General features: G+C 37.2%; 1 protein-coding gene across 3 annotated transcripts in view; it reads right to left on the bottom strand.

The window, feature by feature from the left end:
• Positions 1 to 232: 232 nt before the first annotated feature.
• Positions 233 to 14,835, bottom strand: part of HPSE (heparanase) — a gene marked incomplete at both ends in the record, with an annotated part of 32,640 nt that continues 18,037 nt past the window's right edge. The window contains 9 exons of one of the 3 annotated variants that reach the window (XM_079698836.1): positions 233 to 392; positions 5,058 to 5,204; positions 6,377 to 6,495; positions 9,361 to 9,475; positions 10,605 to 10,711; positions 11,156 to 11,249; positions 11,753 to 11,800; positions 12,116 to 12,284; positions 14,613 to 14,786. In XM_079698836.1, the coding sequence (XP_079554962.1) occupies positions 233 to 392; positions 5,058 to 5,204; positions 6,377 to 6,495; positions 9,361 to 9,475; positions 10,605 to 10,711; positions 11,156 to 11,249; positions 11,753 to 11,800; positions 12,116 to 12,284; positions 14,613 to 14,786 (1,133 nt within the window). The remainder of the gene's footprint in view (positions 393 to 5,057; positions 5,205 to 6,376; positions 6,496 to 9,360; positions 9,476 to 10,604; positions 10,712 to 11,155; positions 11,250 to 11,752; positions 11,801 to 12,115; positions 12,285 to 14,612; positions 14,787 to 14,835) is intronic. The other 2 variants (XM_079698834.1, XM_079698835.1) reach the window with 2 other exon arrangements.

Raw genomic sequence — 14,835 nt, 5'->3', positions numbered from 1 at the left:
AGTACATGCAGAATACAGACATAGTGTTTGGAACTAGGTATTACTCTTAACAGTGGTCTACTTAGAACAAAATACTGTGCTAATCTAGCGCTGAGAGTGTCCTAGTGGCCCTAAAGCAGTCACCAGTTGATCTGTAATGCATCTGCTCCCCTTTCTACAGCCTGAGTTTTGCTTTCTTCTTATCAATGCACTTGAAAAAGTCAGTCTCTGGGCTAGTATATGTCTTTCATTTTCAGATGCAAGCAGCAACTTTGGCATTTCTTATCACAAAAAATCCATATGAGAGAGCTGGCAGGCCCAGTGAACTTCCTGGGCGGAGAGCTTTTTCTGTCAAAGCTGGCAGGGTTTGGTCATCCACCATCTTCAGAGTTTGACCATTGAGCTGGACAGATCTGCAAAGGGGAAAGATACGTCCAAGTTAGCCAAGTTGTGTGTCTTCCACCTACTCTATAAAAGTCGTGAGATCTTTTTAAGACCAAAAAATTTTTCTGTGGCAGTTTATATTATATAATTTGTATTTGAACACTATGTCAGTTAAGTATTTGACCTAGATGGTCTTTAAGCTGCACTGGTAGAGTTGAGCAGTTGTGACAGAAACCATATGGCCTGCAAAGCCCCAAATATTTACTATCTGGCCCTTTACAGAAAATGGAACACATGTAATCCATACTAGGCAAGATGATGGAGTTATAAAAAGAACGAAGATGACATACTTCTGGATCTGCAGCATTTTTTTGGATGGTAAGAAATTGAAAATATTTTTATATAAAGCAATATATAGAATGGAATGTGAATTTCATGAATTTAAAATACAAAATGACAGTCAATTTCCCACTTGTAACTATGTCCATAAACCCTCTTACTCCCCTTTTCCCAGGAGGTATGCATTCATTTTCTTAAATTGTTAAGCTATTTTGGTAGAATGTATATTGCTGTGGTGAAGCAAAAATGATTTTGTTTAGCTAAACCACAGATTCCAAAAAAATTATGTGTTCTTTACATCTCACTGTTGGAATTTAAAATCAAAACTGAGTCAAAAAATGGAAAAAAATTAAGGACAAGTGTTATTTCTTATGCATATTTATTATTATTTAAGTCAAATTAATACATGCTTACAGCATTAAATCTCATATAAACAAGAGCTTATGAAGAAAAGCTTTAGTCTGCTTTTAGTTCTGCTGATAGTTACTTCCATAATTCCAAATGATGCTTTTATCTCTATTATCTTCTTCTTAAATGCTTTTTACATTATGAAATTTTTATATATGAAAAAAAGTTTTTTATTGTTGAAAATTTAGATTACTGTCAGAGTTTATCTATGTCATGTATATAATACATGTAACAGTACCATGTATATAGTAAGCACTGTAAAAGTATTACCTATCATCATCATTATTACTCAGATAAATATAACAAAAGCAACCTGTTAACTCATCATAACCATTTTTAAGATTTTGATGTATATTTCTTCATCTCTTTTCTATGTATGTATGTACATACATGTTTTCATTTAGACAAAAATGAGCATACAGTATATAGTCTCTTAAAAGTTGATTCTTTTTCCTGTAACACATCCTAACATTTGTTCACACCATTAAACATTCATCCACTACATCATTTTAATGGCTGCACAAGATTCAGTGGTATGAGCATATTAGTTTATTTACTTAATTGTCTAATGTTAGACATTTGATTGTTTCCAATTTAACATTATTATAAAGTTTTCTTTTTTTTTTTTTTTTTTGCAGTATGCGGGCCTCTCACTGCTGTGGCCTCTCCCGTTGCGGAGCACAGGCTCCGGATGTGCAGGCCCAGCGGCCATGGCTCACGAGCCCAGCCACTCCGTGGCATGTGGGATCTTCCTGGACCGGGGCACAAACCTGTGTCCCCTGCATCGGCAGGCAGACTCTCAACCACTGTGCCACCAGGGAAGCCCCTAAAGTTTTCATTTTTAAAGATCTCTCACACTCTATCCTAAGTATCAGTCAGCAGAAAAACTGGTTTCCATTTAACCTTGGTTAAATGCCCAGCTCTGGGCTCTGTGCCTAAAGATGTAATAAGATAACCATGACTGTGCTGGAGGCTAATAAGCCTGCATAGCTGTTACACTCAGCCCACATGCACCCAAGCTTTGTCTTAGTACCTATATCACAGCAGTTCCTGGATGGGGTGTGGGAGGAAACACCATGACCATCATCAGGAAACCACAGACAAAAATAGGCCTTGAAAACATCTCTAAATGGTGGTAGTAAGACCTCTTCTCCGTGAAATTGAAGACCATTACAAGGGTACACAAAAAAGTCTCAGAAATGCTTTAGGAGAGGCCACAGAGTTTAAAGGTAAGTCTGATCATTGTAAATTAATACTGCTCTGGGTTAAGATGATGAAACATGGGCAAGATAATCCATCTGGCTATACTGTTTAATCACCTATAAATATAGCTAAAGGATGCTATCAATATACTGAGTGTAAGCTTAAAGCACGCAGAATATTTCCTCATCAGGCTGGGCAATGAGGGTAGGGTTTTTTTGAGGGTAGTATCTTGTTTTATATTTGTAAGTCAGTAACATGATGACAAGAAATAGAAGACATGCTTGTCACATTTCAGATAAATAGAGCTAGAAGGAATTAGCAAGCAACAGATTTGGCAAAATTGGTGATGCTGGGCAAAATTTATCCGAGATAACTATAAAATAATGTTTTTATGTTAACATATATTCACTTCAAATATTTATTAAAAACTTACTATGCAGGACCTTCTATGGGAACTATACAAGTTATTCAAGTAAAAAATAATTTTTTAAAGGTGATTATTATTTAACCCTCTGAGGTCATTAGCGTGAGCAAGTGTGCAGACTGTGCACTCATCAAACTTATCTGCAACGCTTTTGCAACATTTTAAAGAGAGAAAAATATAAGTAACATATACTCATCAAAGAGAACTTAGGGTAATAAAACATTATGCACAATTTCACCAATTTTCCAAGTATAAAGCATGAAACGTGTGATAAGAATGCAACAGGTTCTGATAAATATAGCAAAGAGAAGAATCATTGAAGAAATTGGGCATATTTAGCCTGGAGAGAGGACAGTCCAATTGTCCTTCAAATATCTGAGAGTTATTCTGGAGAAAAGGAGGTATTCAGCATTGTTCCAGATTAACAGTAGCAAACTCACATGTCCTCAAGGGCCAAGGAAGTTACGTGTGCCAGTGCAGTAGGACAGGCCTAAGACAGCAGGGTCACGTAGGGACTAAGGAGCACAGAAAGTTGAATGACCTGTCTAAAGTAAACAACCCCAGTTCAACTCCATCGAACTGGGAAAACATCCCAGAGCTGCCAGAGCACCCATTTTCAAAGAAAAGCTAGAAATCCAGATACTTTAGTAGTTGTCAATTTTTACAACATTGACAACTAATTAAAAATAAAAATTAACACAGAATGTATGCCAACCTCCCCTACCAGAAAAAGAGAAAAAAAAATCCTCTAAACCCACTTGTCCACAGGCATGAGGTATAGTTTCCATCCTCTGTTCTAGAGAATAGAACTAAGAGCAGCAAATGAAAGGCTTAGAGGCTCACTTTATCCTTGCCACAGAGAGCAGTCGCCAGCAGAGGCTGCGAGATCCAACAGAGTAGGAATCAAACAGAGCTGAATGGCCTTAGATACCCATCTAAAATGATCTCTTAAGACACCTCTAATTCTTCAACTATTATTCAACGACTTCAGAAAAGCTTTTCTCTTATCAGCCTGAGGCTGATAAGAAATATGATAAAAATAGCCAATTCAAAAAGGGTGAAAACCCAAATAGAGAAAAGTATCTGTTATCCAAATATGCATTTACAATAGGGAAAATAAAAGGTTTAAACAGTAGGAAAAGAAGTAAACCATGGCATTTTATAAAACATGCAGCCCATTTAGAAGTCTACAAAGGCTATATATGGAAAGATACTTTGGGAAACTTGTGGGTTCCCCTTCACTTTTTCCTATTAGAGGTTGTATGATTACAGTTATAGTAAAATAAAGGATAGGGAAAAAATAAAGCAATGGTACCCAGTGTTAATAATGCTTGTCTATGGGGGATAGGACTTTGGAGAAAGCATGTTTATGGTACTTTTTCAGGTTCTGATGCTGTCACTGAAAACATCACTCATAGAGCATTTGCAAAGATGGGAGGAGGTAGTAAGAATTTTGTAATCTCAATTTTTTATGCTTTAATGTGAGAATAGCCATGATGGAAAGAGCCCCTTCCAACACACAATGAATTTTTATTTTAATTAATTAATTATTTTGGCTGCACCACACAACTTGTGGGATTTTTAGTTCCCTGAGTAGGGATTGAACCCATACTCCCTGATTTGGGAGCACAGAGTCTTAACCACTGGACCACTGGAGAAGTCTCCTTCCAATACATATTAGACAGAAATCTTACAATGTTTGTGTGCCTAACTCTTCAAGGCTTACGGTCATTCTTGGGTATTCTGTTGGATTACAGGCTTTTGTAAGACATATTCAATGACACGCTTTTATAACTAAAATGCATTAGAACCAACTTTAAATAATTCACCTAAAAGGCACATTTCTGACCACTTTTTTCTTACTCTAACCAATAAAAAAACTACTCTGATACCATAAGAGACTCACACCCAGCTCGCACCATATAATATTTTACAACAACTCCTATGCCTTTATATAGCAATTACATATAGGTATTTTTGTTTTAGTGACTGTGTTACCAAGAATTATGTCTTTTTGGAGCAAATAATCTAAATGCATTGAGTGGATCTTGATATATCAAGTTGCTCTGAAATGAAAACATTTCCCTAAGATAACTGCTAGTTTGTGGTCCCGTCCTTCCACTTTGGACTCTCTGAATGAATCACACTTGTATTAGTATGTATTCATATATAACTTCCTGAATATTAAAAATTGTTAGGACTTGAAATAGTTGACTTTTTTTTTTTTTTTTTTGCTCCCTATCAACACATGGTATTCTGACAAACACCAATAAAATTCACTTTTGGTGAAAGTTAGAAATGAACCAAGAAAATTACTCACTTGGAAAATAAGCCATTGGGTCCTGAAGGTTTTATGAGGTATTTGTCCACTTGCTTGTCAAATAAGTGATGTGGTAACCGCAAGCGCTTGGTGACATTATGGAGGTTTAAGGCATACAGAGTTAAATCTCCTTCTTTATACCTTGGGCTAAAAGCAAATGGATTAACTCAATAAAAATATTTATCTAATTTAAGCAATTGAATAGTTGATTAAAAATATAGTCATGGATAATACTAAGTATTAGTATCTATAGTGATGATGGGCCCTCTTTGTATCCTTCCATTTATGATAATATTAGGCTACTGATGTGGTCTTATTTTGAAAACATGATAAAAATATTGCTCTTCACACTTCCATTTTCTGGGCTTTAGCACTTTGAGATCTTTGCTGCTTTGCTAGGCTGCATTGTGAGGAAGCCAGTCAGCCCATATACGTTCAAACGTAGGGAAGTTAAATGGTAAAATGGAAATTTTCAGGGTTCATGTGAATTCCTGATATAAACCATATAAACCCAGGCTTTTCCTAACCTTATGAAAAGACTGAAACAAATAAGAAAATTAAATCTACTGACACTTCCAGAATTTTTCCACCTAAACCATTCCCCCACTTATTCCTAATGGGGCCCACTCACCAGAAACAGAGTTCCCACTCACTGAAACTGGAAACAGTGTGTAGCTTTTGTAGCTAGAATTAGCATTTTAATATTATTCTATTAGGAAAGACAGACTGAAACTAAAAAGAGAAAAATCTCAGACTTAGGAACATTTTTCCTACCTAAGGCCAGAGTACTGGACTACAAAAATCTCTATGGCCTCTCAACTCCAGGAACTGGGTTGAAACTTTTGAAAACATGAGTGTTATTGTTGTTATTGGTCTCATTTTAATTCTTCTTTATTAATCAGATATGATGCAAAGGGATAAGTATATTCATGTAATTATTCATTCATATGAGTTCATATTCATATTTATTCATTCATAGTCATTCAATTGATTAATCATTCATACAAAATTGGTTTTATGTGCTTCATTTGTATCATTATTTATTTAAATTCAGGATATATTTTCATTATGGATTGTGATAATTAAATCATTGTACAAATCTTTGCTGGACTGCAAATGCCTATGTTTAACCTTTTTTTTTTTTTTTTTTTTTTAGCTAGACTCTGGCACCATATCATTATGAGAATGAAAAGAAATAAAGAACAATGACACACCTTAGACCCACTGTATAGATAGAAGACAACAGGGTGTTAGAGTAGGAAGCTGTGTGCTTACTAATTAAAACTTGCTGATTGGTAAAGGGCGTCTTACACACTTACTGGTTGATGTTTGTGCAATGAAGATATACTCGAAGTTTGTTTCTGTCTGGACCTTTCACACTTGCCTTTAACACGTTGGTGCCCACCAGTTTCTTGAACAGAAGAGACAGCCAATAATCCTAGTTGTAGTGATTGGGGAGGGGAGGGACAAAAATAGATCTTTACTTACTCTTTAACAAAAACAGTGTCAAGCAAAATAGTTATCCTACAAAGAGTGTGACTGTTATCCTAGAGCTATTTTAAAAGGATTCATCTTTTGGTCTGCATTACCACCACAAATCTGAAGGCAATATCTTGTTTGCTGCTTTTTATCACTGGAGGACTACACTTCCACAATTCAGAGGGCTATACATGCTAGGAAATAAATCTCAAGGATGCAACTCATTGCTCAGAGACAGTTTAAATATTCTTTGTTGTCAATCATCCAAGAATTCAAAGCTCAAAGCAAAACTTTTAGATACAGACACATACACACACTCATATACACACCCCCCCCACACACACACAAAGCCAAGTTTTAAAAATAAAACTTCTGTTTAAGAGACTAAAACAATTTCCTCTGAAACCTTATAAACCCTCAACCCCTGCCCAATAAAGCAGTGCATTAGGCAGTGACCATCACTAGCTATCAAGGTCAAGAAAAGAGACAATCAGACATTATGTGTCTCTTGATGGAAGCACACAATATCACCTATGAAGAATTCTTGCAAAACAAAAAAACCCACAAAAATCAAGCCTCTGGGTCTAACTACCAGTTTACAGGAAATACAGGGGACAGAGTAACATGCTAAATGATACCACAGAAATAAATTTAGCAAAATCCAGAATGTGGGAAACACTATATAACATTACCTGGTTTCTTTAATAAATTCCAAGGGACAAAAAAAAGAGAGGGAGAGAGAACTTAAAGATTAACAGACTTAAGAGATATAATAAATACAATATATGGACCTTGTTTGGATTCTGATGTGAATAAACCAACAATTAAAAACTTTTGTGACTGGGGGGTGGGGTGGTGGTGTGATGAATTGGGAGATTGGGATTGACATGTATACACTGACGTGTAGAAAATGGATGACTAATAAGAAACAAAAAAAACAAAAAAAAACATTTGTGACAATAAGGAAAATGTGAAACACTGACTAAATATTTAATGATACTGAGAAATTATTGTTCATATTTTAAAGTATGATAATTATATTTTGTTATGTTTTTACAAAGGAGATACATACTGAAGTACTTATGGATAAAGTGGTATACCTGAGATTTGCTTAGAAGTAATCCAGTAGGTGGGAGGGAAAGAGTGGGTACGATTATGGATTAAACAACATTAGGGCTTCATATACTTTTCTCTCTACTTTGAAATTTTTCATAATAAAAAGTTTGTTTTTTTTTTAATGCACTCAATATATATATACCCCAACCCTTCCTTCTTGAGCTTGGGTAAGGTAGACTCAACAGGCAAACAGCTTTTGTTTCTCTGCTTAACTTCAAAATTTTTACTGGAGACAAGAAGAGAATCAATTAAATGTTTTCAAAGGAGACGTAGCATGGTTCCGTGACTTGGGGGTAGAAAGCAAGCAGGCTCAGAGCCAGGATTTGTACAGGATTCTTTAGAGTAACAATGAGACAGCTGTGTGACCTCCAGCAAATCACACAAGCTCATCTCAATTTGAACTTCCTCATTTGAAAAATGGATCTAAGATACCTTCCTTGCCACCTTCCAGGACTGTTTTGCGAATTCCCTGGGATTCTGCAGATGTCAAAGATACCATTTACTCTTGCAAGTTTTTCTAGCTGACTTGTGAACCTTGAGGAGGAAGTATATTTAGCACATATACAAAGAATTCTTAAGCCAAAAGTTTATGTTTGGCTGGGAAGCTTTAGATAACATCATAAATAGCTGGTACTATTTACAAAGAGTGACAGGATAAGCTGTCTAATTTCTAGGCATCGGACTCAAAGCAACTTGTGAAGAAACTGTTTATTTCTCTTCCTTGTTCAAGGTCCATTTAAGAAGGGGCCAGTAGTAGATTTTGGATATTTGTCTAATGAAATGATCACATTTGGTTTAAGTCATTTTATAAATGACTCATAATATACTTGGGGGAGATAGATTCCATTTTGTGCAAAGACATTTTGCTAAAAATTTTTTTTAAGTTATGAACAGTGTACTCCATGAACTTGGACCACTATAGACTAAAAGCAATTTTGGGGGGAAATCTATCTACAAACCACAAAAGCCTAGCTTATATTTTGGCATGTGCTTTTTGCAGACCTTCTTAGCTTTCCTACAATGTTCAAGCAATTCCCTTAGGAATTATTCTTAGAAAATAGATATTCTCAAATGCTATTTTAGACTATAAAAATCAAGGTCATACTTCTCAGGCTATACCTATGCTATACCAATTTTTAGATATATATATCTTCCAGGTGGCTTTTTAGATAGGCTATATTTCCTGATTTAGTACCAGATGTAGTTGGAGGTAGGGTGGAAATGAGACTTTACTCATAAATATCTTGAAGATTATTAACAAAATAGCCAATCGTATGGTGATATTTTTGAACAAATACATGGTACTAGCTTATCTTAAATAAATTATGATTTCATGACAAAAAATTTTGAAACTTTGCATACTACAGGCAATTTTAACTTTGATTTACTTGGCAAAACATTTGATTCAAGTTTATCTTGTAAAATTGAAGTCATAAAATTTCAAATTACTCCTTTTTTTAAAAAACCCACACCATGTCCCAAATAACCCACATTAAAAACATTATTTCTGGGTCTCAATTTCTTGAGACACAAAAAAGTTAGAATGAGTGATCTCTAAGGTTTCTTCTAATTCATCTTTCCATGGTTTGGCTACTTATTGAGAGCATTGAATTTATTGAGAGAATTGACTATTTATCAAAGGTTAATACAGGGGGCCCTTAGTATACTCTAACCTACTCATGATAATAGGAAAATAATGGTCACTTACAGGTAAAGGTTCAAAATTTTCATCCACTAAGTGGTAGTTTCCAGCTCCGAAGAACACTTGCCTCATCACCACTTCTATGCCCATTCTGGCCGACAGGCCCAATTTATCCAGCCACCTGGAACACAGTGATGCCAAGCTTTCTTCAGATTTGGAAAATAAAATAACTCAGTTTTAACTATACACTATTCTGATTTATTCCTCCGTGTGGGAGGAATTGACAGGAAGGCAGAGAAGTAGTATTAATTATCAATAAGGCATTCAGATGAAATAGAGACTATCCTTCACTTCACATGTTCCCACACTTCTGCATGATAACAAATCCTAGAAGACTATTAATATGCTATAGGAGTCCCTATCAGGGTAGGACAACATCTGCAAAGCGGAGTAGACAAAGGCCCACCCTTATAGACAATTATTCTCCATCCTGTGGGATCCACACCCGCCCTTCCCACCTCCACCCGCCGCCTCTCCACGCGCATTACCATGTGAGGTCTGAAGAAAGGATTGCTGGTGGCCAGCAGCACTAAAATGCGAAATAAGCAGAATCACCCCTAAGCTTTTATGGACACTTCCTCCCCCCATGTTCAGTCAGTGGCAAAACACACATCTCCTTTCTTTCCTCTCCTCCTCATGCCTCCACAAGCATAAGGGATGTGTGCTCTACTCGGGGTTTATAAGAATGAGGGTAGGAAAGGAAAGAGAATAAAGCTGAATATGAGCATGTAGAACTATAGACTAAGAGTGTTAACCGAGTTATGAAATGTAAGTAAACCAGTTGGTTTTAAAGCAATCAAGTTTGTGGTGCTTGGATAAGGGGGTGATTTAGTAAATCTTTAAATTCATTGGTATCCCCTCGGGTGTGACCTCATATTTCCAGGCTCTAAACTTCTTGGGAACCTATGAATAGAGCTACATGTACTCAGAATCCTTCTCAGAGTCAAGGCTCTTGATGCACTCTTTTACAATGTATTTCTTTAGAGAAAGGAATGCTTGACATATTTATGGGCCATAATTAAGGAACAAAACTTCTAAAGCAGTTCATTCATACAATGATTAATTTGGGCACATGTTAAAGATGTCCAACCAACTTTAGTAAATCATTTTCTTGCAAAATCTGGCACAAACTTTGGAGCTCAGCCACAGAAACTGTCTTTGACCAGATTTTTGTCTGACGAGTTATTTCAACTGAATAGAAGAACAGGAGAATGCTATCTGGTCCCTGAGACAAGTGCAAGTTCACTCACATAAAGCCAGCAGCAAAGGTGTTGGACAGCAAGGGCGCTCCACCCCCATACGCAGAGCTGGTCTCTCCTAACCAAACCTTCTTGTGGGGTCTGGTCTCCTCAACAGCCTATGTATGGAACAGGAAAGTCTCCACGGTAATTGCAAACAAGCTGACCAAATGTGGTGCTGAAGATTATTCAATATTCAAAACCTTGCATTCCCAGATCCATCCGTTCAATATAGTTACAAAATATTTTTGTGGTCATTTAGGTCTTGGGCAATTAACTTTTATTGGAATACTAGGTGTGGAAGGAATGTAAATAATCCCATTCTTTTCTTATGGACTCTGAGAGTTCACTCTACCAAAAAGCCATTGGAAGTATTTTTAATTTCCAATCAACATACATGGGTAAGACCCGATACTAAGGGGAACTGAAGGTGAATAAGACCTAGAGCCTGCTCTCTAAAATTGGAAAAACATGTAAATTTATATACCTGTAAAATTTAGGACTAGCTAGACTACAAAATAAGGACTCTGGTTTTACATTAAAAAGAATAAAAAGACTATTACCTGGAAAATTTTTTGCACAGATGAAATAAAAGTGTCCAGTACATCAGGGTTTAGAAAATCTTCTTTGGTAGCAATTCGCCCATTCAAGTAGTAGCTAAATTATTCAGAAAATATTCAGGAAAATGTAACAAACTTTACTTTCTGCTTTTAAGGTAACTGGCTGCCCTTGCCCTCCTACTTCTTCCCACCCCTGTGCTATTAAAAAAAAAAAAAAAAAAAGCAGAAGTTCTACTAAGGAGAGAACAAGATGGAAGGGGACCACTTATTCTGTCTTGAGAAAACATAGTCACACATGCAGGTATTTGTGGGTTACCCATTCTTTGGCAAGCATATTAGTTTTAGCTACTATTAGCTACATCTATTCCATGACTTAAACGATAGTGTGCCTTGATCTTGTAGAAACTACCATGTTACTTAAAACAAGTTTAGATTTTTGTTTTATTAATATTAAGATCCTAGTACAATGTTGCTTGAGACAGTTTCTTATCGGGAACTATAAAGTCAATTAGCAATTAAATGAAAACAATTTTTTGAAAACTAGATAGTAAGTAAAGCTAGCTTTACTTTCTCAGTATTAACAGTAGGAGACATACTTACTGATGCCATGTAACTGAATCAATCACTTCTCCACCAGCCTTCAGGAAACTAGAAAAAAAATCTATTATGTTATCACTTATTCCTTATATAAACAATAAATGCACAAGAGTTGTCTTCCCTAGAAATAGGCTGGTTACTACTTTAGGATAAAGCAACACAAACTTCCTAATTCTGATACAAATTTTATCACAGGTGCCATCTGCCCCAAAATCTTTGGTATTCTGAGCCAGTCAATGTTTCCTCTTTTGGTAAACCTTCTAGTCAGGCAACAAGTTGTTTAATAACAGGTGGCTTATTGAGGATTCTCCACCAAAGAAAAATATTATATTTAAGAAAAGTGGTTCTGCTTCCTCTAGCTCTTACCTCTTCAGCATCTTAACAGTCTTTCCTCGAGGCTGGCCAACATCAGGACCATAGAGTTTTGCATTTTTGAAAGCAGATTTTCTTAGAAGTTTATGCAACTCGATAAAATCTTCTCCTAACTGCAATCCATCGATAAAAATACCAGCCTTCTTCCGGAAACTGTTAGGTTCTGAAAGACAGCAATTCGCAAAATAATTGCTTACCTAGAAAATTTTTTAATTAAAAGCAAACATAAAAGCAGCATATAAAAGCAAGAGAGTATTTTTCATATTACAAAAACTTAGAATCCAAAGTCAAGGAAAGTAAAATCTCCAGTTATAAAGAAGATATTCCAGGAAAATAAAAATATAAGTTATATAACTGAAGTATTGGGGGTAATAAAACAGTTGGAAATTAATAATTGGGATATTAAACTAGTGGATATTCAGGAAATAGTCTGTATTCAGTATTTAATAACCTAATTTACTTTTTTAAAAATTGTGTGTGAGAAGACATTTAAAAACCTATTTCTACAATGTAATTAAAAGTCTTCCTGAGGGGCTTCCCTAGTGGCTTCCCTAGTGGCGCAGTGGTTAAGAATACACCTGCCGGGCTTCTCTGGTGGCGCAGTGGTTGAGAGTCTGCCTGCCGATGCAGGGGGCACGGGTTCGTGCCCTGGTCCGGGAAGATCCCACATGCCGCGGAGCGGCTGGGCCCATGAGCCATGGCCGCTGAGCCTGCACGTCTGGAGCCTGTGCTCCGCAACGGGAGAGGCCACAGCAGTGAGAGGCCCGTGTACCGCCAAAAAAAAAAAAAAAAAAAAATACACCTGCCAATGCAGGGACAAGGGTTCGAGCCCTGGTCCAGGAAGATCCTACATGCCGTGGAGCAACTAAGCCCATGCGCCACAACTACTGAGCCTGCGCTCTAGAGCCCCTGAGCCACAACTACTGAAGCCTGCACGCCTAGAGCCCGTACTCTGCAACAAAAGAAACCACCACAATGAGAAGCCCGCGCACCGCAAAGAAGAGTAACCCCTGCTCGCCGCAACTAGAGAAAGCCTGTGCAGAGCAATGAAGCCCTAACACAGCCAAAAGTAAATAAATAAAATAAATAAATTTATTTTAAAAAAAAGTCTTACTGAGAATTATAAGTGCAAATTATATGTGCATGTGAGTCTGGAAGTAGCAAAGCTGAAGGGAGGGGAGGGAGCCATGGAAAGTGTCCAATCTACTTCCCAAATTATCTTACTCTTCTCCTTCAACCCGGAAACCAGACCTTCCCTTTGCAAAATGGGGCCCGGGGAAGAGGGGCACATGATGACACTCTTTTATCTTACTCTGAAGAGCAAGAGCTGGGGATGGGTAGGGTAGAAAAGTAGGGAAGGTGAGATGTACAGAGATGGGTAAGGATGGGTTCAGATGACCTATTATTCACATAGTTGCTGCAGTAAAGTTGTTCAGCATCTTACTAAGATATGGTTACCTTGACCCTTCCTTTTATTCTGTTTTCAGTGCTTCAACTTGCCAGTTAGCCTCAGCAACCCAATCCCAAAATCTGCTGTTGGACTTTATCATAATACCTGCCACTATAGACATGTATCACTTCTTTGCTTGCTTTCTGGTTGGTCTGCCTCCCTACCTCTAGAACAGAAGTCTCAAGAGAGCAGGGACCTCCTACTAGAGCCAGACTGCCCGGGTTCAAATCCTAACTCCTCTAAGATTCCTCTCACTGATAATTGCCCAGCATCACACAGCTATTTAGCTAACCTTTTTGTGCCTCTTTTGTCCTCTATGCAATGAATGTCATAATTGTGTTCACCTCGGGGCAATTATAAAGATAAACTAAGCTAATACTTATGAAATGCTCAGAACAGTGCCTGGAATATAGTATGTGCTCATTATATTACTACATCTCACTTCCCATTTTATCTTCAGTTCCGTCAGCTGATGTGTGAACAAACACATATTGTAAACATATCGTAAATATATTGAACATATTGTAAATATGTTTGAATGAATGTGGCTAATCACTGGCACTTTAGTTACAATTTATAAGTTCCTTACAATAAAAGAGTGACAAAAGAGAAAATCAAGAGCTTGACCCAGGAAAGACTCTGTTCCGGAACTTCTAGCTTGAACCCATTATGAGTGTTGGGATGGGGTTGCTGAGATTGACAAGTTGAGAACAGAGGAAGGAATGGAAAGGTAAAAGCAAACTGCTTGAGTCCAACCTGCCAAGCATAAGAGGTCTAAGTGACCCTGAAGGTCTCAAGGGAACCAGGGAGCTGTGGAAGTGCTCAAATGTAACGTAAATTGGGATTTACGATAGGTGCTGGGATACATAAGGAGTTTTCTGCCACAAGTAATTCCAAACTCACACCACTGAGCACTTACACAAATATTCCAAGGCAAAAAGCATGTTTGGTATTATTAAAAAGAAGGCCATAGATAGGAACAAATAATGCCAAAGGGGAATCTCCTTATTATTGAAATGTTCCCCGGGCAGGGGCACTTACCATTGCCTAGTTCCCAAGAAATGTTATAACTCTTGGAAGAGCAGTAGTCCAGGAGTAACTGAGCGTTGGAACTGTTCCAGTGCAAATCTGCAGTTCGTAGTAATGCATTTAGACCAAAGATCAGGTCCAGTCCTGAGCAACTGGCAAAAGTATACAGCATATCCACTGAGCTTCCTAAAAGAAAAATGTTGCCATTTCGTGGTTAGGTCAGCACCAGAGTGCC

This window comes from Hyperoodon ampullatus (assembly GCF_949752795.1).
Source record: "Hyperoodon ampullatus genome assembly, chromosome: 1".
NCBI classification, from domain to species: domain Eukaryota; kingdom Metazoa; phylum Chordata; class Mammalia; order Artiodactyla; family Ziphiidae; genus Hyperoodon; species Hyperoodon ampullatus.
Note: the sequence above shows the minus strand (reverse complement) of the source record. Positions and strands in the feature narration are given on the sequence as shown.